At 41.2% G+C, this 24,837-nt stretch overlaps 1 protein-coding gene across 1 annotated transcript in view; it reads left to right on the top strand.

The window, feature by feature from the left end:
• RBFOX1 (RNA binding fox-1 homolog 1) overlaps window positions 1–24,837 on the top strand; it is a 1,085,723-nt gene that overhangs the window by 722,140 nt on the left and 338,746 nt on the right. Inside the window, exon 7 of the mRNA XM_063430238.1 lies at window positions 24,473–24,526. Coding sequence (XP_063286308.1) covers window positions 24,473–24,526 — 54 coding nt within the window. The remainder of the gene's footprint in view (window positions 1–24,472; window positions 24,527–24,837) is intronic.

Raw genomic sequence — 24,837 nt, forward strand, 5'->3', positions numbered from 1 at the left:
CCGGATGAATCTAAAATGGATGCTGTCCAGGAGGTGGGAGAGTCTGGGAGGGAGGGTCTGCTGCTGATTGGCTGGAATGTGTCTGCTGACTGTGAGGTACAGGGTCAAAGTTTACTCAATGATGACGAATAGGGGGCGGACCGAACATCGCATTTGTTCGTCCGGTGTGGCTAACGTGAACAAGCTATGTTCGCCAGGAACTATTCGCCAGTGAACTATTCGGGACATCTCTACTGTACGCTATGTTTCCAAGCACATTCCAATCCAAAACAATGTGACCCAATAAACTACATTCCAAACAATATTTCACATCTGTTAACATTATTAAGTTGTCTCAACTGTTAGCATCACACCCATCTTCGCAATTAGTGGATTTCCTGGTTTCAGGGTTTTCTGATGGGTTCCACACTGGTATCTTAGCCTGAATCATGGTTTTATCCTAGGCCCCTTTCCTCCCCCTCCCCCCATTTTCTACCTGGCGTACAAACCCAATAGGTATTGTCATGGGTAAACACTCTTTAAAAAAGAGGCTGATTATAGATCTGTTCAAACACCTCACTCCTCCACTATCTCCAGTTTAAATTCTTTAGTACCATCCAAATAATTCTCTCTACAATACGCCACAATAGATAATGTGGTTCAAGCTATCATATCAGCTGGTGTTGGGGCGTGGTTGAGCAAGACAGACCTTGTCAATGCCTTTAAGTTACTCCCGATTCACCCTCAGAGTAATGCTAGTCCACCACATAGTCTACAAGATACCTTACAACTATTTGAAAGTTTGGGTGTCCCGGTTTCTCCTTCCAAAACAGAGGGTCCTGACACCTTAGTCAGTTCTCTGGGTGTTCAACTCAACTCAGTGACTACGGATCCAGCTTGCCGAGGGACAAAATTGGACGTATTCTAGCATGTATTGATGATTACTTACGACTGGGTCAATGTAGTCATAAGGAATTACAGTCATTGCTAGGTTTGTTGAATTTTGCAATGAGGATCATCCCTCAGGGCAGGTCATTCATTTCCAGGTTTCTCTGTTTATTACTGGGTCTGCCCTCCGAGGACAGTATGGTTTCTCTTGATGGCCAGGCCACAGCAGATTTGCGGATGTGGCAGAAATTTCTATGTCAATGGAATGGGAAATCCATGTTCATTCCTCCATTTTCTAACAATTCCCAGATGCTCTGGTCAGATGCCACGGCTTCCACCTACTTTGCAGTAATTTGTGGAGACCAATTGATATGAGGCTGTTGGCCGCCCGAAACCAAAGCATTGGAGGCTTTTTATCTGACCTCTGCATTATCCTGAGTTTTGTTAGACGCTTAACTTGGCTAGCGGCGACTCATCAATTCTTCATATGTTGTACACATGTTCCGGGTGTTCACAACATGGCTGCTGACCATTTGTCCCACTTCTGTTTTCAGAAATTCCTCCAATTACACCCCAATGCCTCACCAATGGCAACTCTGGCCCCTCAATTTCAAGACCTCATCTTGGATTAGGCCAACTCCTAGCTCATGGCAGAATGCTATCGCAATGCCCTTTGTCAGAAACACCAGACGGTCATACAAAGGGCTTTCAATATTTTCATGAGATTTACTAGGGAATTCCATGTGGTAGATATTTTCATGATGGAATCTTTAGAGGCTTTCACTTCTTTTGCCACCTCAAATTACATCTAACCACTACATTCCTCAACCCAGGAAGGAATTAGACAAGCATTCCAACATTTAGCATTATAATATTCTATGTTGTAGTAATGTGACTGTTGATTTGAATAAAGTATTCTGGAATACATCCTTTTTGCCCACTTTATTTACAGGTCTAGCGATACGTCGGTTTCGGCACACCACAACCGAATGTTGTATACCTCTACATGTATCATAAGGTATCAAGTACAAGATACAGCTTTATTGCCCTGAGCACAAATGTAAAGGTGGAGCCTGTAGTTGTTGGAGGGGTTAGTGCTGATATAAGAACTCACCTATCGGCACTAGACTCCTCCTCGGTATCGCTCTGTTTCGTGTCCCTCCCACCACCCCCCCTTTTAAATTACTTATTTTATTCTAATTACCTTCCTTGGTGGGCCCACTTTATTTACAAGTCTACCAATATGTCGGTTTCAGCACACCACCACTGAATGTTGTATACCTCTACATGTATCATAAGGTATCAAGTACAAGATACGGCTTTATTGCCCTGAGCAGAACTATATATATATATATATATATATATATATATATATATATTTCCCATATTCACTATAATATGAGTGAATAATGCATATGTTGTCATATCTATAACTATATAACTTCATTATTTAGTAAATGTTTTTTTTTAAACATTTTTCTGTTCCACCAAAATGTTTGCTTTTGATTCCATTAAAGAATTTGCTATCTATGCATATTGAAATGAAAAATACATTTAATTTCCAGGACACTCAAAATGCTCTGATTCTGAGGGTGTTTTTTATTTATTTTTTTTTATTCTACACATTACTTCGTATTGAAGGGAAAAAAAAGAACCCCCTGTTTGTAAGCAGAAGGAAGATATTGAAAAGCGTCAAAGGATTTTTTAAATAAAATTTATCTGATCACAGTGAATAAGGTCTACTTACAAGCAATTTCGCACATAGCTTAATATAGATGTGAATTAACAAAAATGCCTTATAATTTTAACAAAATGTAGATGCTTTCCAGAATTTAATAATGTAATGAGACTGGCTTTAAGCATCTCCTTAGCAAATTCAGCCTTATCTGCTCTATTCTAGAATAACCTGACCAAATATGGTGCTAAAATATCTAGAAATTGTGCCTGCCTTTTGCTCTCATTGAAACAAGTCAGCCTGAATGCACAGAGCATAACTACTTCACATAATTTCTTTCATAAAAATCAAATTCTTTGTTGCAATATTCTTTAAAATGTACCTACTGAATATCTCTGGATAGTTGTTGATGTCTTTCCTCCATGGCAATGTGTTAACACACACCTGAATACTCCAGACAAGCAAACTGCTAAAGCTATTATAGAGGTGATCACACTTGCTGATGATCAAACAACCAAGGGCAGATGATTAGCAGCACCTGTCTGCTACTTGGTCATTTGTCTAATCAATAAAGGCCTTAAATAGAGTTGAGCGAACATTAAATTTTTTGGACCCCGGACCTGAACACGGACATATCACTGTATGTTCGGGTTGGAGTTCGGTGTTCAGCGATTTAATGGCACATTTTGAAAGGCTGCAGGGCAGCTAATCAACAAGCGTTTGACTCATGTGCCCTTAGAAGCCATCACAGCCATGCCTACTAATGGCATGGCTGTGATTGGCCAGTGCAGCATGTAACCCAGCCTCTATATATAAGCTGGAGCTGCGTAGCGCCGCACGCACATGAGGTCTTATTAGTGTAGGGAGAGGATGCTGTCGCTTTCAGGGACAGATTAGGAATGTATTCTGCAAACTAGTACATTAGTGGGGTGCACTTCATATCTGAGAGTCAAATAGACGTGTCAAATACTGCGGTTACATTGCAGTTTTAAAAGTTAAAATGTTTTGGGTGCTAAAAAGTACATTAGTGGGGTGCACTTCATATCTGAGAGTCAAATAGAAGCGTCAAATACTGCTGTCACATTGCAGTTTTAAAAGTTAAAATGTTTTGGGTGCTAAAAAGTACATTAGTGGGGTGCACTTCATATCTGAGAGTCAAATAGAAGCGTCAAATACTGCTGTCACACTGCAGTTTTAAAACGTAAAATTGTTTGGGTGCTAAAAAGTACATTAGTGGGGTGCACTTCATATCTGAGAGTCAAATAGAAGCATCAAATAGTGCGCTTACAGCGCAGTTGTAAAAATTCTAATTGTTTTGCTGCTAATCTGCTAAATAGTACATTACTGGGGTGCATTTCATATCTGAGAGTCAAATAGAAGCGTCAAATAGTGCGCTTACAGCACAATTGTAAACATTCTTATATTCTGGGTGCTAATCTGCTAAATAGTACATTAGTGGGGTGCACTTCATATCTGAGAGTCAAATAGAAGCGTCAAATACTGCTGTCACACTGCAGTTTTAAAACGTAAAATTGTTTGGGTGCTAAAAAGTACATTAGTGGGGTGCACTTCATATCTGAGAGTCAAATAGAAGCGTCAAATAGTGCGCTTACAGCACAGTTGTAAACATTCTAATTGTTTTGCTGCTAAACTGCATTGGGGTGCACTTCATATCTGAGAGTCAATTAGAAGCGTCAAATAGTGCGCTTACAGTGCAGTTGTAAACATTCTAATTATTTTGCAGCTTAACTGCTAAATAGTACATTTTGGGCGTGCTCTTCATATCTGAGAGTCAAATAGAAGCGTCAAATAGTGCGCTTACAGCGCAGTTGTAAAAATTTGAATTGTTTTGCTGCTAATCTGCTAAATAGTACATTAGTGGGGTGCACTTCATATCCGAGAGTCAATTAGAAGCGTCAAATAGTGCGCTTACAGTGCAGTTGTAAACATTCTAATTATTTTGCAGCTTAACTGCTAAATAGTACATTTTGGGCATGCTCTTCATATCTGAGAGTCAAATAGAAGCGTCAAATAGTGCGCTTACAGCGCAGTTGTAAAAATTTGAATTGTTTTGCTGCTAATCTGCTAAATAGTACATTAGTGGGGTGCACTTCATATCTGAGAGTCAAATAGAAGCATCAAATAGTGCTGTGACATAGCATTTTTAAACATTCAAATTTTTTGGCTGCTAAATAGTACATTTGCGGCCTGCGGTGCACTTCATATCTGAGAGTGAAATAGAAGCGTCAAATACCAATATAACAATATTGTAATTCGGGGGCAATACCCTCACAAGTCAAACTGAGAGGTCAGTTTATAGGGAAAACTGTTGCCTGGATACAATTCTAAAACAATTTCCATATATCCTTTGCAGACTTTACATGCTGGAAAAACACAGGTCCAACTGCTTTGGCTTTCTGCAGTGTGCAGACCGGCAAGGAGGGCAGGGATGAGGAGTGGGTAGAAGATGATGTGGAGGATGATGAGGTCCAAGACCCCACATGGAATCAAGGTCATGCGAGTGATGTGTGCAGTTTGGAGGAAGAGGCGCTGGTCGCACAGAGGCACCAGAACAGCATAAGAGGGAGCAGGGTGCAAAAGTGGAGCGGTATTATCTTTAAAATTCCCACAGTTATCCAAGTAAAAGATGGAGCAATAAAAGGAACCATAACAGATTTAACGAGCCATTTGCAGTTTCACAGTCCGTTGACACTGTCTGGGCGCCGGTCAGACGACCGGGAGCCAGTATGCCTGATGTTGAAGTTAGGAGTCACAGTGTGGAATGGATTAGCAGGGTCTGGTGCAGGGTAACCACACGCCCCCTGGTGTTGAGCACCAGCGTTTGTGCAGCCACATACCAGGACCCTGATGCAGCTTCAGTAAAAAGAGTACTGGATACCAGAAGCCATCACCAGACTGATCTGCAACTTGGAACAGGATGTGACAATCACTGTAGCAGCTGTGCGCGCTTTCAATGTTCTCACCCTGCTGCTGCTCGCCTGTCTGCGCTGCAGCGTAACTTTGGCGTTCCCGCTCACTACCTCATATGCGATGTGCCCACAAGGTGGAACTCCACCTTACACATGCTGAAGAGACTGTGCGAGCAGCAGCAGGCGATAGTGGAGTTTCAGCTGCAGCACGCATGGGTCAGTCACTCTGCACCAGACTTGCCCTCCAATTGATCAGATTTAAAGGATTTCAAGTGGACTCATTACAATTACAGGGCCTCTAAAGAGTCCTGCATTGTTATTTGTCGTCACTACCTTCCCGCGTCGGGAATGGGTCATTTGAGCGCCTGCTGCCTTCCTTGCATGTGGTAGCCATTTCTCAGGCTCCCTCTCAGGAATTCGAACCCTGATTCACCGTCACCATGGTAGGCGCAGTAGATGGCATCGAAAGTTGATATGGATGACATACGAATGCGTTGTCGTTAGGGAGCCCATTGAAAACGTGCTCTAGCATGACGAGCTGGGTGATCTCCTCTGGGAACTTGGCTTGATGGGAGTTGAGTCAGTTCTGGGTGGCATTCCCACTCCGCATGGGAGTCCTTCTCCCCTTTTCGGATCTCCCTAAACTTTCGGCGGTATTGCTCGGGGGTGACCGCATACCGGGCCAGTAGGATTTGGGTAATAATGGGATAGTCTCTGATCTGCTCTTCTGGTACAGCGCAGTAAATATCTGCTGCCCTCCCTACTAGTTTGCTGGCCAGGATGGTGACCCAGTCACTGGGGTCCACGTCTTGGAGTAGGCACTGATGGAGTAGGCATTGATTCCTTCTTCTGCTTCCTTAAAGTCTTTGAAGGCATTTTATGGTAGCTTGTGGGCCAGGGTGCCCGGCGCCCTTTGCTTCCTTCCTCCTTAATCTGGGTTCTATTGGCAAGGACATAGGCTTGCACCTCCAAAAAGGTCCTGCTGATAATCTCCTCTGAGGGTGGCTCTCAGTAATATGCCAGGCGCCGTTACACCTCCTTGCCCACTTCCTCCTCATCTCCTGCTGCTGCTCACCTGTCTGTGCCGCTGTGTAACTTCGGCCTTCCCGCTCACCGCCTCATGAGACTGTGCGAGCAGCAGCAGGCGATAGTGGAGTTTCAGCTGCACGCACAGGTAAGTCGCTCTGCGGAACAGAGTTGTCTTTTTTTATATGTCCCAATATTTTGGGGGCTACCCCAATTAAAAAACAGTGTTGGCTTCCTCCTCCTCCTCCACCGCTGCTTCCACCTACACCGCCATGGTCACCGCCTCCTCAACCTATGGGTCACTTAGTATAAACTATGTACACAATAGCAGAGGCTTGTGAATGCCTTTTCTCCATGCATCAGGAGTTGAGCATTTCTACATGCATCAGGACTGCAAGAAAGGCACTGCAGGCCGCAAATGTTTCTTTTTTTGTATGTCCCAATATTTTGGGGGCTACCCCAAATAAAAACAAACAAACAAAAAATATATATATAAAAACAGTGTTTGCTACCTCCTCCTCCTCCATTGCCGCTTCCACCTACACCACCACTGTCACCGCCTCCTCAACCTATGGGTCACTTAGTATAAACTATGTACACAATAGCAGAGGCTTGTGAATGTCTTTTCTCCATGCATCAGGAGTTGAGCATTTCTCCATGCATCAGGACTGCAAGAAATGCATTGCAGGCCGCAAATGTTTCTTTTTTTAGATGTCCCAATATTTTGGGGGCTAACCCAATTAAAAACAAAACAAAAAAAAACAGTGTTGGCTACCTCCTCCTCTTCCACCTACACCACCACGGTCACCGCCTCCTCAACCCACGGGTCACGTAGTATAAACTATGTACACAATAGCAGAGGCTTGTGAATGTCTTTTCTCCATGCATCAGGAGTTGAGCTCAGTTTGAACAATGAAAGAGAATTCCCTGCACTCCAAACCTCTCTCAAATGGATAATTCTTGTGATCCTCCTGACAGCCATGCTTTAGATTTTGATTTATGTTCTTCCAAAGCTAAAATCAAAGATTCCATCTAGTGCTATTTTATGGCTCAGCTGTATTTTTAATTTCTGTTATTTTAAGTGATTTCCCTATCCACATTTGTTTGCAGGGCACTTGTCCTACTCTTACCCCCATTTTACTTCCTTTTGCAGCCCTTTCCAGGACTTTTTTAGAGGCATTTTTGTGCCCAAAAGTTCGGGTCCCCATTGACTTCAATGGGGTTCGGGTTCGGAGTCAAGTTCGGGGTCAAGTTTGAGCCTGAACCCGGACTTTTTTTCAAAGTTTGACCGAACCCGCCGGACCCGAACATCCAGGTGTCCGCTCAACTCTATTCTTAAATTAAGTGCCTATGTTTTGTTCATATCTCTGCATAAGGAGCCCATTGACCGCAAACCTGTAACATCTAGCAACACCTTTATGGATGTTTAGTTTTTATAAATTAGATTTTGTTGTTACATAGTTATTACATAGTTACACATGCTCAAGAGACATGTGTCCATCAAGTTCAGCCTTTCTCACATCTGTTTTGCTGTTGATCCAGTTTAAAACCCAGTTTAAAGCACTTTTTAATTTTGCAATAAACTAGGGAAAATAAATTCTTCTTGACTCCAGAATGACCTTCATAGCTGTAACCAAACAAATTAAAAATTATATCCCTGGATCTTGTATGTTTGCAACTATTCATCAAGTTGCTGTTTAAGCATCTGTACAGACTGATAAAATCACCACTTCAGGCACAGAATTCCACATCCTTATTGTTCTTAATGTAAAAAAAAAACTTTTCCTTTCCTTAGACTTGGTCTTTTTTATTTCAGACTAAATGCATGACCCTGTGTCCAATAAATAGTCCTGTTTATGAATAGATTTGCAGACAATAGTTTATATTATCCATGATTATATTTGTATAATGCTATCATGTCCCCTCTGAGGTACCATTATTCTAAACTAAACAGATTTAAATGTGTTAACCTTTCTTTATAACTAAAAGGTTCATTGCCTTTTATTAATAATTTATAATATGCTTTAAAAAAGTTAATTTGTATCTGTTTTTCTCCAATACAATCAAGGATTTTTATTTTACCATATAGTAACGTATGCCGGTAAAAATAATTACATTTTTTTCATGCTAGTATTCATTTTTCACAATCATTTTAAAATCTATTTACATGCTTACTTAACTATAATGTTCTGTATTTAACAAAACAACCATTAATATTGTGTAAATTATTATTTTGTTATTTCATTTTCCAATACCTCTAAATTATTATTTTGTTATTTAATTTTCCAATACCTCTAAATTGTAGATAGGAATTCAATTGATATACAATAATAAGCTCAGGCTATTGCATATTGTATAGTCACATTTAGTTAAATCCATTAATTTATAAGTATAAGGAAAGAGCAGTGATTTCTCTAATGACCAGCCATTTACGATGGCAAATGTCAAAGTATAATTGACATTTAATGCATCAAGACGAATACAGCTATTAACACCAACAATATTAAAAAAAAAAAACATCCATAAATGACAACACCAAGCTCCTAGACAATTCTTTCTCTCCAATAGTGACATTAGCTTTTCTCACACATGATTAAGCTACACATTATGGACCAGCACATATCTTGTTGACAAGATAAAGTAAATTTTAATTGGTGTTATTTTGATCATGATAAATTAAGTCTTCCTTAATCAGACATAAAAATGTGGCTAATACAGCCATCAGAAAAAATAAATAAATATGGAGGCACTTTAGTTATGAGCATTTGCTAGTTTCTGACAATGAATTTCATGGACATACTGAGGGCCCATTAGTCTGACTTAAAATTGGATATAGGTCTGCCTGAGTCATTGACAGCTTTGTCTGAAGAATATGATATTCATTAGAATCACTCACGTTTGGAAGTTTTCAATCACATGTCATTTTCCAAACACCTAATTATACAATCCATAAAGAATTTATTTTTTGAATTAAATATTGCAAGGTTCACTACTTTCCTGTGTGTAATATAATTGACAGATTCATAACTGGACACATATGCTTCATGTAATTATTTGTGTTTTATCTATAATATATGTTGACAGTCAGTTGTAATGCTTGTTTTATTGTTACATAGTTACATAGGCTGAAAAGGGACATACGTCCATCAAGTTTAACCTTTCTTGCATCTGTTTGTGCTGTTAATAACTAAAATGTTTAATTCCTTTTATTAATTTTGTAGCCTGCCTCTGCACATTTTCTTGAGTCATAATATCATTTTACAGACAAAGTGCTGGAAATTGCACAGCATATTACCATTGTCTTACCATGGATTTAAAAAGAGGCAAAATTATATTTTCATTCCAAGAATTATTGCCCATTTTTATACATGACAACACCTTACTGCCCTTAGCAACTGCTGATTGACATTGCATAATGTTTCCTAGTTTGTTGTCTATAACAATTACCATATCCTTCTTGTGTGTTGTATTCCTTAATTCACTACAGTTGAAGGTGTAAGTTTCTTGTGCATTCTTTACCCTGAAGTAAGTAACTTTGCATTTATCTACATTAAATTCTATTTGAATGCCCAGTCCCACAATTTATCCAAATCCATCTGCAATGAAGTAGTATTCTGCTCACGTTGTATTACATTGTAATTTTGTGTCATCTGTAAACACAGAAACATGACTTTCATGATCATTTTATAAATATGTTGAATAGGCGCAGTGATACAACAGAACCTTGAGGGACCCCAATTACCACGTTTCTCCAGCTTGAATATTCACAATGTACCATTTACATTTACCTCTCTACTCTAATTTTAAGACAATGTTCTACCCAAGAACAAGAATTTCCATCTAGACTAATTTCTTTTAGTTTGAACACTAAACTATTGTTTGGAACCATATTGAATGCCTTGGCCAAATACAAGTAGATCACATCCACTTTAACACCCTGATCTACATTTCTACCTATGTCTTTACAGAATGCAATTAAGTTAGTTTGACATGACCTATATTTCATAAACCTAAGCTGATTTTGCTAAAAAAAATGTTCTTCTCAATTAATTCCTGAAAAGTATCCCTTAGTAGCCCTTCAAATATTTCCACAGCCACAAAAGTTAAGCTCGTAGGTTTTTTTTTTTCCCAGGCAAAGATTTTGAAGCTTTTTGACTATCGGAAACACCTTTGCCTTCCTTTAATTTCTGAAAGAAAAAGTCCTGAAAGATTAAAAACAAATGTTCATTTATTACCACACTTCTCATGTTCTCGTGGGTGAATACCATCAGGACCTGGGTTTTTGTTTACATTAACTTACTTTAGTTGCTGTAGCAACTTGTCTTGAGTCATCCATTCACAATTTTTCTGCACTTTTTTTGCATCTGCATATCATTTGAAAATATCTTGCTGTAGGCTCCTCCCAAATATCTATGAAGGAGAAATAGTTATGTAAAATGTCTGCCTTTTCGTGGTTTTTAATAACTAACACACCCATATTTTCAATTGATGTATTTATTTATTTAAATTGTATGTACATAAACAAGTTTGGGGTTGGTTTTGCTCTCTTTGGCTATCACTGTCTCCTTTTCTCATTTAGCCCATTTAATCACATTTTAGCTTGAATTATTGGCTTCCTAATATCTTATATTGGAAGCCTCTGATTTGTCTAATTTTTTTTTTTTATTCTTTATTTTTACGTGCAAGAGGTAACTTACACAATTTCTGTAACAATCACATTAATAACAATCATCTCAGGTCAAAACTATGGCTGTTTAAGGCTGCACATTTTCTTTTAGTACTTAGACGTGGGCCCTAGAGGCATTCAGGTGGTCAAGTGTGCTATTACTGAGGTAGCGTAGTGTATGGAGTGGACTATGTGTTGGCTGAGTAATACCGTTCGTATAGGTGTATGCCTTATCTAGTCGTCTATGGTGGACACGGCAGTCCGCTTATCTGGTATGTGTGGTCAGCCTTCGAGCCTTATGCGGGTAGCTCCTTTGAGAGGATGTCGAGTGCCTTGTGGTCTGCCATGTGGTTTGATGTCCCCTGTGACCCTTGGGAGGGAGGGGGGTGCGGGTGTGGGGACTAAGGAGTGAGCGGGCTCCCTGTGTCCTGAGCTTGTCGGTGAGCCATGTGAATGCGGGGATTAATGAGGCAGTGAGACTGCCCAGCATGTATCGTTCTCGGACATGCAAGATTAGTAGTGTCCCAAATTGGTCCCCATAAGGCCTAACATTGCGTGTCTAAGGCAGCAATAGTAACAATTAAGATAAGCAGATGAGCATTTTTAGAGAAAGAAAAGTCAATAACAAATAGATAACAAACAGAAACAATAAAAACATTAAGACATTGGGCCAGCAATTAAAAGGTGGGTGTGGAGCCTCCTCAACTGGTGTGTGTGGAGAGTTCCCTCATGGGTGCACTTGGGGCTAGTCCTAAGGCCAGGTTGTTCACGCTGCTTCGGAGTTGTCTTCTTTTGCTGGTGTTGCATGGTAAGGTTGGGGAAAAACAAGAAAGCCCAATCAGGGTGTTAGTCCCGTAGTGCATTGTCCTGTAATGATAGAGGGTGTCCCGGTGTGGATGCTCAGCCCTCATGTGGTGGCAGCTACATACTCAGGGTTCCCTGTTCCCCGTGGGATGAAGGGAATTGTCTTTGCTGGGTCCCATCTCGGTGCCGTTGCGGTTGGTCCCAGTGCAGCGATGGGCGGCAGCCCCTCCACAGGCAGGCCCAGCTGTCTCAGCAAGGCGGGTGCTTCATTAATGTCCGAAATGGGGTATACCTTGTTATCGTGTTGAATATGTAGTGTGAGCGGTGTGCGCCAGCGGTAGTTAATCTGCTTATCTCGGAGCAGCTTAGTGACGGGTAGCAGGGACCTACGCCACTGCAGAGTTTCCCCTGACAGGTCCGTGAAGAAGAACAGAGTCATAGATTCAAAGCTAAAGGTGGCGGACCCCTTCAGGGCTGCGAGGACCGCCATTTTGTCGGCCGAGTTCCTGTACTTCACCACTAGGTCTCGGAAGGCTGCCTCTGGTGCTCTCTGGGGTTTCGGGATCCTGAAGGCTGCCTCAAAGCTGATGTTCCTGGCTTGTTTAGGCGACAGTAGGGCCCCCGTAAGCCGCCTTAAGAGGTGTGGGATTTCCTCCACAGGTATTTCTTCCAGGATCTTTAGATTATTACGGTGCCTGGTATCTTCCAGTGCCGCAAAGCGTTCGTCAGTCTTGGCCTGCTTTTGCTTAAGAGCTTGCAATTCCTGCCTGAGCTCTGTAATTTCTGGTGTTTGCCTCGTGGAGGTTATTTCGACCGCTTCGATGCGGCCCACCAGGCCCGTGAGGTCTGAGCGTAGCTGTGCGACGTCCGCTTGTAGAGTCTTCTGTAAGTCGTCACCGGTTCTGCAGCCACTGGATTTGGTGCCGGTTGTTGGGGCCTCACTGGAGGTAAGCTAGTAGTGGCTTCCTCTGGGTAGAAATCCCCCGAGGAGTCAGAGAAATCCGCGAGGTCGGCGGCCATCTTGGGGCCGTATGCACCTTGTGCCTGGTGGAAGAGGTCCCTTATGCTGGCTCCCTGTTTGGGTCGGTCCGGTTTTGGCCTCTTGGTCTTCCTTCCCATTGTCGTTCTGGGTTGTTTGGGTGTTTTTTTCAGTGGTTGGGTGGCCGAAAATTGCTAATTTGCTCTGGGTGGACACGGAGCCTATTTACCCCGCGTCCGCTCATATCGGCTGCCAGACTCTGCCCTGATTTGTCTAATTTAAATGGTTTTAATGCCCTCTTATTTTAATTTTTTAGTTTACCTTCTCTCTGAGCTTCATTGGTTTCAATTTGCTGCTTTTATATTTATTACCCACTGTTACATACTGATACGTCTACTTTTCTAATATTTGTTTTAAGATATTCAATGTTTCCTCTGTGTTTTTTTTTTTTTTCATTAAAGAGTTTATGCCATTCAATGAGTAAAGCTGCCCTTATCTTATAGGAATTGACCTTTTTAAAATGATATATTTTAGAATATTCCATGCAGATTTGCTTTTTGACTTTATTTAAAAACATATCATATTGTGATCATCGATGTTCCAAGTGCTCCCGTATTTGAAAGTACACCTAAAGATCAACATTGTCTGTTATAAAAAGATCCAGACGAGCATCCTTTGTAGTTGGTGCTTGTGCCAATTGTGATATGACGGTGGCTTTTAACAGGCTCAAAAACCTGGTTTGCCTTCCTGAAGTAGTAGTCCTTCTATCTCAATTGATGCTGGGTAATTAAAAGCTTCAATAATTAAGGATGTTGCCCATATGTGCATCTTTCCCAATTTGCTCTAACAGCTGTTCTTCCTCATCAATATCAACATTAGGTGGCTTATAACATATCCCAACCAACAAGTGATTTTCTATTTTTTTACTCCGAGCAGATATTTTACTCATAAAGCTTCCAGATTTTCCTCCTCATATTCCACTTCGTTGACATACAAACATACCCAACCACCTTTCTTGTCTTTTCATCCTAAATAATGTGTAATGATTTAAATTAACTGCCTAGTCATATATCTCATCCCACCATGTTTTGTTATGCCTATTAATCAGCAAATTACCCTTTCTATTAATAATAGACCCTCATATCACCACAACTTGTCTAGCCTTGCTTTTATTCTTAGCCCCAATTGTAAAAGAGACACTCGAGGATAGAGATGACCCCTACTTTTAAACAATGCAGATAATATAAAATAAAAATATGCAAAAACATTTTTACAAATAAATAAATTTAAAAAAGTATTCACGTACTGCTAGCAACAAGGCAGTAGGTGAATATTTTAGCTAATCTGTTCACTCTCATTTTGGGTGTAGCCTTGCATGTGTTCGATTTTACATGCATGCAGGTATACAGATTACTGCATTTACTGTACATGCACATATCATAGTATTTGAAATAGTATTTCCTATTGAAATTATAAGCTGAAATAGGACACAAATTCTCATTGTCTTTCATGCAGATGTTTTTCTTTTGAATGCAAAACATAGATAACATCCTTCATGTATGAACCAAAGAAAAGAAAATGTTACTTGCGCTTTTTCCTTAATCCCTATGTATATTTAGACAAATGGAGGTCATTTAGTTGCTCCAATGGCCATTGGAGGGATGCCCGCCTGCCAACGTCAAGGCAGACCCCCCCTAAGCGGGTCCTAACACTGACCCTTCAGCCTGCTTCCTTGAGCTTCTGGCAAAGATATCTCTAATGAGACAGAAAGGGGTATTTTTTATATACACCCCTTTACTTATTAACCCTTAATAGGGAACACATGGGATGGGTAGCAGCATTGTAACCAGGCTGTGTGATACAAAGTAAATACAAATACAAAAAGAGAAGTCCTGTGCTTAAGCTGCAAGGACTACAACACACATCAGCCCCAATATATAGTAAAAACCAAAGAAAAGAAAATGTTACTTGCACTTTTTCCTTAATCCCTATGTATATTTAGACAAATGGAGGTCATTTAGTTGCTCCAATGGCCATTGGAGGGATGCCCGCCTGCCAACGTCAAGGCAGACCCCCCCTAAGCGGGTCCTAACACTGACCCTTCAGCCTGCTTCCTTGAGCTTCTGGCAAAGATATCTCTAATGAGACAGAAAGGGGTATTTTTTATATACACCCCTTTACTTATTAACCCTTAATAGGGAACACATGGGATGGGTAGCAGCATTGTAACCAGGCTGTGTGATACAAAGTAAATACAAATACAAAAAGAGAAGTCCTGCGCTTAAGCTGCAAGGACTACAACACACATCAGCCCCAATATATAGTAAAAACCAAAGAAAAGAAAATGTTACTTGCGCTTTTTCCTTAATCCCTATGTATATTTAGACAAATGGAGGTCATTTAGTTGCTCCAATGGCCATTGGAGGGATGCCCGCCTGCCAACGTCAAGGCAGACCCCCCCTAAGCGGGTCCTAACACTGACCCTTCAGCCTGCTTCCTTGAGCTTCTGGCAAAGATATCTCTAATGAGACAGAAAGGGGTATTTTTTATATACACCCCTTTACTTATTAACCCTTAATAGGGAACACATGGGATGGGTAGCAGCATTGTAACCAGGCTGTGTGATACAAAGTAAATACAAATACAAAAAGAGAAGTCCTGCGCTTAAGCTGCAAGGACTACAACACACATCAGCCCCAATATATAGTAAAAACCAAAGAAAAGAAAATGTTACTTGCGCTTTTTCCTTAATCCCTATGTATATTTAGACAAATGGAGGTCATTTAGTTGCTCCAATGGCCATTGGAGGGATGCCCGCCTGCCAACGTCAAGGCAGACCCCCCCCTAAGCGGGTCCTAACACTGACCCTTCAGCCTGCTTCCTTGAGCTTCTGGCAAAGATATCTCTAATGAGACAGAAAGGGGTATTTTTTATATACACCCCTTTACTTATTAACCCTTAATAGGGAACACATGGGATGGGTAGCAGCATTGTAACCAGGCTGTGTGATACAAAGTAAATACAAATACAAAAAGAGAAGTCCTGCGCTTAAGCTGCAAGGACTACAACACACATCAGCCCCAATATATAGTAAAAACCAAAGAAAAGAAAATGTTACTTGCGCTTTTTCCTTAATCCCTATGTATATTTAGACAAATGGAGGTCATTTAGTTGCTCCAATGGCCATTGGAGGGATGCCCGCCTGCCAACGTCAAGGCAGACCCCCCCCTAAGCGGGTCCTAACACTGACCCTTCAGCCTGCTTCCTTGAGCTTCTGGCAAAGATATCTCTAATGAGACAGAAAGGGGTATTTTTTATATACACCCCTTTACTTATTAACCCTTAATAGGGAACACATGGGATGGGTAGCAGCATTGTAACCAGGCTGTGTGATACAAAGTAAATACAAATACAAAAAGAGAAGTCCTGCGCTTAAGCTGCAAGGACTACAACACACATCAGCCCCAATATATAGTAAAAACCAAAGAAAAGAAAATGTTACTTGCGCTTTTTCCTTAATCCCTATGTATATTTAGACAAATGGAGGTCATTTAGTTGCTCCAATGGCCATTGGAGGGATGCCCGCCTGCCAACGTCAAGGCAGACCCCCCCTAAGCGGGTCCTAACACTGACCCTTCAGCCTGCTTCCTTGAGCTTCTGGCAAAGATATCTCTAATGAGACAGAAAGGGGTATTTTTTATATACACCCCTTTACTTATTAACCCTTAATAGGGAACACATGGGATGGGTAGCAGCATTGTAACCAGGCTGTGTGATACAAAGTAAATACAAATACAAAAAGAGAAGTCCTGCGCTTAAGCTGCAAGGACTACAACACACATCAGCCCCAATATATAGTAAAAACCAAAGAAAAGAAAATGTTACTTGCGCTTTTTCCTTAATCCCTATGTATATTTAGACAAATGGAGGTCATTTAGTTGCTCCAATGGCCATTGGAGGGATGCCCGCCTGCCAACGTCAAGGCAGACCCCCCCTAAGCGGGTCCTAACACTGACCCTTCAGCCTGCTTCCTTGAGCTTCTGGCAAAGATATCTCTAATGAGACAGAAAGGGGTATTTTTTATATACACCCCTTTACTTATTAACCCTTAATAGGGAACACATGGGATGGGTAGCAGCATTGTAACCAGGCTGTGTGATACAAAGTAAATACAAATACAAAAAGAGAAGTCCTGCGCTTACGCTGCAAGGACTACAACACACATCAGCCCCAATATATAGTAAAAACCAAAGAAAAGAAAATGTTACTTGCGCTTTTTCCTTAATCCCTATGTATATTTAGACAAATGGAGGTCATTTAGTTGCTCCAATGGCCATTGGAGGGATGCCCGCCTGCCAACGTCAAGGCAGACCCCCCCTAAGCGGGTCCTAACACTGACCCTTCAGCCTGCTTCCTTGAGTGTTCCCTATTAAGGGTTAATAAGTAAAGGGGTGTATATAAAAAATACCCCTTTCTGTCTCATTAGAGATATCTTTGCCAGAAGCTCAAGGAAGCAGGCTGAAGGGTCAGTGTTAGGACCCGCTTAGGGGGGGTCTGCCTTGACGTTGGCAGGCGGGCATCCCTCCAATGGCCATTGGAGCAACTAAATGACCTCCATTTGTCTAAATATACATAGGGATTAAGGAAAAAGCGCAAGTAACATTTTCTTTTCTTTGGTTTTTACTATATATTGGGGCTGATGTGTGTTGTAGTCCTTGCAGCGTAAGCGCAGGACTTCTCTTTTTGTATTTGTATTTACTTTGTATCACACAGCCTGGTTACAATGCTGCTACCCATCCCATGTGTTCCCTATTAAGGGTTAATAAGTAAAGGGGTGTATATAAAAAATACCCCTTTCTGTCTCATTAGAGATATCTTTGCCAGAAGCTCAAGGAAGCAGGCTGAAGGGTCAGTGTTAGGACCCGCTTAGGGGGGGTCTGCCTTGACGTTGGCAGGCGGGCATCCCTCCAATGGCCATTGGAGCAACTAAATGACCTCCATTTGTCTAAATATACATAGGGATTAAGGAAAAAGCGCAAGTAACATTTTCTTTTCTTTGGTTTTTACTATATATTGGGGCTGATGTGTGTTGTAGTCCTTGCAGCTTAAGCGCAGGACTTCTCTTTTTGTATTTGTATTTACTTTGTATCACACAGCCTGGTTACAATGCTGCTACCCATCCCATGTGTTCCCTATTAAGGGTTAATAAGTAAAGGGGTGTATATAAAAAATACCCCTTTCTGTCTCATTAGAGATATCTTTGCCAGAAGCTCAAGGAAGCAGGCTGAAGGGTCAGTGTTAGGACCCGCTTAGGGGGGGTCTGCCTTGACGTTGGCAGGCGGGCATCCCTCCAATGGCCATTGGAGCAACTAAATGACCTCCATTTGTCTAAATATACATAGGGATTAAGGAAAAAGCGCAAGTAACATTTTCTTTTCTTTGGTTTTTACTATATATTGGGGCTGATGTGTGTTGTAGTCCTTGCAGCTTAAGCGCAGGACTTCTCTTTTTGTATTTGTATTTACTTTGTATCACACAGCCTGGTTACAATGCTGCTACCCATCCCATGTGTTCCCTATTAAGGGTTAATAAGTAAAGGGGTGTATATAAAAAATACCCCTTTCTGTCTCATTAGAGATATCTTTGCCAGAAGCTCAAGGAAGCAGGCTGAAGGGTCAGTGTTAGGACCCGCTTAGGGGGGGTCTGCCTTGACGTTGGCAGGCGGGCATCCCTCCAATGGCCATTGGAGCAACTAAATGACCTCCATTTGTCTAAATATACATAGGGATTAAGGAAAAAGCGCAAGTAACATTTTCTTTTCTTTGGTTTTTACTATATATTGGGGCTGATGTGTGTTGTAGTCCTTGCAGCTTAAGCGCAGGACTTCTCTTTTTGTATTTGTATTTACTTTGTATCACACAGCCTGGTTACAATGCTGCTACCCATCCCATGTGTTCCCTATTAAGGGTTAATAAGTAAAGGGGTGTATATAAAAAATACCCCTTTCTGTCTCATTAGAGATATCTTTGCCAGAAGCTCAAGGAAGCAGGCTGAAGGGTCAGTGTTAGGACCCGCTTAGGGGGGGTCTGCCTTGACGTTGGCAGGCGGGCATCCCTCCAATGGCCATTGGAGCAACTAAATGACCTCCATTTGTCTAAATATACATAGGGATTAAGGAAAAAGCGCAAGTAACATTTTCTTTTCTTTGGTTTTTACTATATATTGGGGCTGATGTGTGTTGTAGTCCTTGCAGCTTAAGCGCAGGACTTCTCTTTTTGTATTTGTATTTACTTTGTATCACACAGCCTGGTTACAATGCTGCTACCCATCCCATGTGTTCCCTATTAAGGGTTAATAAGTAAAGGGGTGTATATAAAAAATACCCCTTTCTGTCTCATTAGAGATATCTTTGCCAGAAGCTCAAGGAAGCAGGCTGAAGGGTCAGTGTTAGGACCCGCTTAGGGGGGGTCTGCCTTGACGTTGGCAGGCGGGCATCCCTCCAATGGCCATTGGAGCAACTAAATGACCTCCATTTGTCTAAATATACATAGGGATTAAGGAAAAAGCGCAAGTAACATTTTCTTTTCTTTGGTTTTTACTATATATTGGGGCTGATGTGTGTTGTAGTCCTTGCAGCTTAAGCGCAGGAGATCTCTTTTTGTATTTGTATTTACTTTGTATCACACAGCCTGGTTACAATGCTGCTACCCATCCCATGTGTTCCCTATTAAGGGTTAATAAGTAAAGGGGTGTATATAAAAAATACCCCTTTCTGTCTCATTAGAGATATCTTTGCCAGAAGCTCAAGGAAGCAGGCTGAAGGGTCAGTGTTAGGACCCGCTTAGGGGGGGTCTGCCTTGACGTTGGCAGGCGGGCATCCCTCCAATGGCCATTGGAGCAACTAAATGACCTCCATTTGTCTAAATATACATAGGGATTAAGGAAAAAGCGCAAGTAACATTTTCTTTTCTTTGGTTTTTACTATATATTGGGGCTGATGTGTGTTGTAGTCCTTGCAGCTTAAGCGCAGGACTTCTCTTTTTGTATTTGTATTTACTTTGTATCACACAGCCTGGTTACAATGCTGCTACCCATCCCATGTGTTCCCTATTAAGGGTTAATAAGTAAAGGGGTGTATATAAAAAATACCCCTTTCTGTCTCATTAGAGATATCTTTGCCAGAAGCTCAAGGAAGCAGGCTGAAGGGTCAGTGTTAGGACCCGCTTAGGGGGGGTCTGCCTTGACGTTGGCAGGCGGGCATCCCTCCAATGGCCATTGGAGCAACTAAATGACCTCCATTTGTCTAAATATACATAGGGATTAAGGAAAAAGCGCAAGTAACATTTTCTTTTCTTTGGTTTTTACTATATATTGGGGCTGATGTGTGTTGTAGTCCTTGCAGCTTAAGCGCAGGACTTCTCTTTTTGTATTTGTATTTACTTTGTATCACACAGCCTGGTTACAATGCTGCTACCCATCCCATGTGTTCCCTATTAAGGGTTAATAAGTAAAGGGGTGTATATAAAAAATACCCCTTTCTGTCTCATTAGAGATATCTTTGCCAGAAGCTCAAGGAAGCAGGCTGAAGGGTCAGTGTTAGGACCCGCTTAGGGGGGGTCTGCCTTGACGTTGGCAGGCGGGCATCCCTCCAATGGCCATTGGAGCAACTAAATGACCTCCATTTGTCTAAATATACATAGGGATTAAGGAAAAAGCGCAAGTAACATTTTCTTTTCTTTGGTTTTTACTATATATTGGGGCTGATGTGTGTTGTAGTCCTTGCAGCTTAAGCGCAGGACTTCTCTTTTTGTATTTGTATTTACTTTGTATCACACAGCCTGGTTACAATGCTGCTACCCATCCCATGTGTTCCCTATTAAGGGTTAATAAGTAAAGGGGTGTATATAAAAAATACCCCTTTCTGTCTCATTAGAGATATCTTTGCCAGAAGCTCAAGGAAGCAGGCTGAAGGGTCAGTGTTAGGACCCGCTTAGGGGGGGTCTGCCTTGACGTTGGCAGGCGGGCATCCCTCCAATGGCCATTGGAGCAACTAAATGACCTCCATTTGTCTAAATATACATAGGGATTAAGGAAAAAGCGCAAGTAACATTTTCTTTTCTTTGGTTTTTACTATATATTGGGGCTGATGTGTGTTGTAGTCCTTGCAGCTTAAGCGCAGGACTTCTCTTTTTGTATTTGTATTTACTTTGTATCACACAGCCTGGTTACAATGCTGCTACCCATCCCATGTGTTCCCTATTAAGGGTTAATAAGTAAAGGGGTGTATATAAAAAATACCCCTTTCTGTCTCATTAGAGATATCTTTGCCAGAAGCTCAAGGAAGCAGGCTGAAGGGTCAGTGTTAGGACCCGCTTAGGGGGGGTCTGCCTTGACGTTGGCAGGCGGGCATCCCTCCAATGGCCATTGGAGCAACTAAATGACCTCCATTTGTCTAAATATACATAGGGATTAAGGAAAAAGCGCAAGTAACATTTTCTTTTCTTTGGTTTTTACTATATATTGGGGCTGATGTGTGTTGTAGTCCTTGCAGCTTAAGCGCAGGACTTCTCTTTTTGTATTTGTATTTACTTTGTATCACACAGCCTGGTTACAATGCTGCTACCCATCCCATGTGTTCCCTATTAAGGGTTAATAAGTAAAGGGGTGTATATAAAAAATACCCCTTTCTGTCTCATTAGAGATATCTTTGCCAGAAGCTCAAGGAAGCAGGCTGAAGGGTCAGTGTTAGGACCCGCTTAGGGGGGGTCTGCCTTGACGTTGGCAGGCGGGCATCCCTCCAATGGCCATTGGAGCAACTAAATGACCTCCATTTGTCTAAATATACATAGGGATTAAGGAAAAAGCGCAAGTAACATTTTCTTTTCTTTGGTTTTTACTATATATTGGGGCTGATGTGTGTTGTAGTCCTTGCAGCTTAAGCGCAGGACTTCTCTTTTTGTATTTGTATTTACTTTGTATCACACAGCCTGGTTACAATGCTGCTACCCATCCCATGTGTTCCCTATTAAGGGTTAATAAGTAAAGGGGTGTATATAAAAAATACCCCTTTCTGTCTCATTAGAGATATCTTTGCCAGAAGCTCAAGGAAGCAGGCTGAAGGGTCAGTGTTAGGACCCGCTTAGGGGGGGTCTGCCTTGACGTTGGCAGGCGGGCATCCCTCCAATGGCCATTGGAGCAACTAAATGACCTCCATTTGTCTAAATATACATAGGGATTAAGGAAAAAGCGCAAGTAACATTTTCTTTTCTTTGGTTTTTACTATATATTGGGGCTGATGTGTGTTGTAGTCCTTGCAGCTTAAGCGCAGGAGATCTCTTTTTGTATTTGTATTTACTTTGTATCACACAGCCTGGTTACAATGCTGCTACCCATCCCATGTGTTCCCTATTAAGGGTTAATAAGTAAAGGGGTGTATATAAAAAATACCCCTTTCTGTCTCATTAGAGATATCTTTGCCAGAAGCTCAAGGAAGCAGGCTGAAGGGTCAGTGTTAGGACCCGCTTAGGGGGGGTCTGCCTTGACGTTGGCAGGCGGGCATCCCTCCAATGGCCATTGGAGCAACTAAATGACCTCCATTTGTCTAAATATACATAGGGATTAAGGAAAAAGCGCAAGTAACATTTTCTTTTCTTTGGTTTTTACTATATATTGGGGCTGATGTGTGTTGTAGTCCTTGCAGCTTAAGCGCAGGACTTCTCTTTTTGTATTTGTATTTACTTTGTATCACACAGCCTGGTTACAATGCTGCTACCCATCCCATGTGTTCCCTATTAAGGGTTAATAAGTAAAGGGGTGTATATAAAAAATACCCCTTTCTGTCTCATTAGAGATATCTTTGCCAGAAGCTCAAGGAAGCAGGCTGAAGGGTCAGTGTTAGGACCCGCTTAGGGGGGGTCTGCCTTGACGTTGGCAGGCGGGCATCCCTCCAATGGCCATTGGAGCAACTAAATGACCTCCATTTGTCTAAATATACATAGGGATTAAGGAAAAAGCGCAAGTAACATTTTCTTTTCTTTGATCCTTCATGTATGCACTGATGAGCCACCACATTAAAACCACACGTTCACAAGTTAAGTGAATAACATTGATCATATTATTATAGTGGCACCTGTGACTTTGACAAGCACCAAACCGTTATAGCTAGACGACTGTGTCAGAGCATCTCTAAATTGGCAAGTCTTATGAGGTGTTTCCAGCATGCAGTGGTGCACCAAAAGTGGTGCAAGGAAGGGCAATGAGTGAATCTGTGTCAGGGGCATCCAAGACTCATTGATGCATGTGGGAAACGAAGAATATACTGTCTGCTCCGATCACAAAGAAGGGCTACTATAGCTCATACTGCTGAAAAAAATAATGCTGGCCATGGTAGAAAGGTAACAGAACACACAGTGCATCATAGCTTGCTGCATATTATGCTGCGTAGTCGCAGACCTGGCACAGTGCCCATGATAACCCATCTGCCCTCTGCTTAAAGTGCCTTCATGGGAACATGACCATCATAACTGGACCATGGGGCAATGGAATAAGGTTGTCTGGTCTGATGAATCATGTTTTCTTTTTTGTAAGGTGGGTGGCCGGTTGTTTGTGCATCATGTACTTTAGGAAGAGATGACAGCAGCATGCACTATGGGAAGAAGGAAGCCCTGTTATTCAAGTTGATGTTATTTAGACACATACCACCTACCTAGAGATTGTTGCACACCATGTACACTGCCATCTTTTTTATAGAAACTGCAATGTTTGCATTAGAGTTTTAAGTCTACTTTTGTGACTGCCAGTATGACAGCAACTAGAGGTGCATTTCTGCTGACTAAGTAAAACTCGGTCATGTGATGCAGAAGTCCACACAGCACAGCTTTGATTCAATGCTTTCAATTGGGGGCACACCCAGAATATGTATTTTGCAGGAATGGTGCTACCGTAGTGACCAAAATGTATACATAATACAGATTAAAAAACAGCGCACACATAAAAATTCAGTTCCACCATATAACCATATTGTGTTAAGTTCATCACTACTTCACAGTACCTTAATATCAGTGGGTCCTACATTAATTCCAACGTGGAAGACAAATTAAATAGTGCTAGTGCTAAATAAGCAAAAGTGTATTTTAATAATCTGTTGTAAGAGCATTTTAAGTATATTGAACACAGAATGAATGTGATACACGTAATTAAAAAGAAATGCAGTGTCAAAACTAAACAATTGAAGTGATCGTGCTTTGTTGTATATAATCACAATGCATATGATATATCCTCTCTATGAGAATTATAAAAAAGGGACATTACTATCCAAAATCTCCTCAAATGTACCTTTCTGTGGTCACCTCCAAAAGGACCTCTGAAACTGGGGGCTGGGTGAAGTGCTCAACCCAAAATGAATCTAGCCTGGATTCCAAACTAACTACTCACTAATAACATGACAATATATGATTGTTAGGGATTAAGTATTGATTTTTCCTTTAGGGTATCATTGGTTAATTTAGTATTGGTTTTTCATTTAGGGTGGAAGTTAAATCCAGTTGTGGGTGCTGTTTACAGTCCTGAATTCTATGCAGGTAAGATTACAATATTTCTAAGTTGTGATATATTATATTTATGAATGTGTTTATTCAATATACATTTTCAATATTGCTCAATCATTTTTAATGTATAACCTTTCTGCCTATTTATTTATAAATGTCAATCTTCCTTTAAATGTATTGTTCCCCTTTGTCGAAATAACGATTGTTAGATGTAGAAACAATGAATCATTTGAACTATTATCAAATAATTTACAGGTTGCATTACAGAATATCAGTATGATTCAACAGAAGTTGATAGTTTATTAATTTAACAGGTAACTGGGGTGAATTTAAACTTCAAATGG

Source organism: Pelobates fuscus, chromosome 8, assembly GCF_036172605.1.
Source record: "Pelobates fuscus isolate aPelFus1 chromosome 8, aPelFus1.pri, whole genome shotgun sequence".
Taxonomy (NCBI): Eukaryota; Metazoa; Chordata; class Amphibia; order Anura; family Pelobatidae; genus Pelobates; species Pelobates fuscus.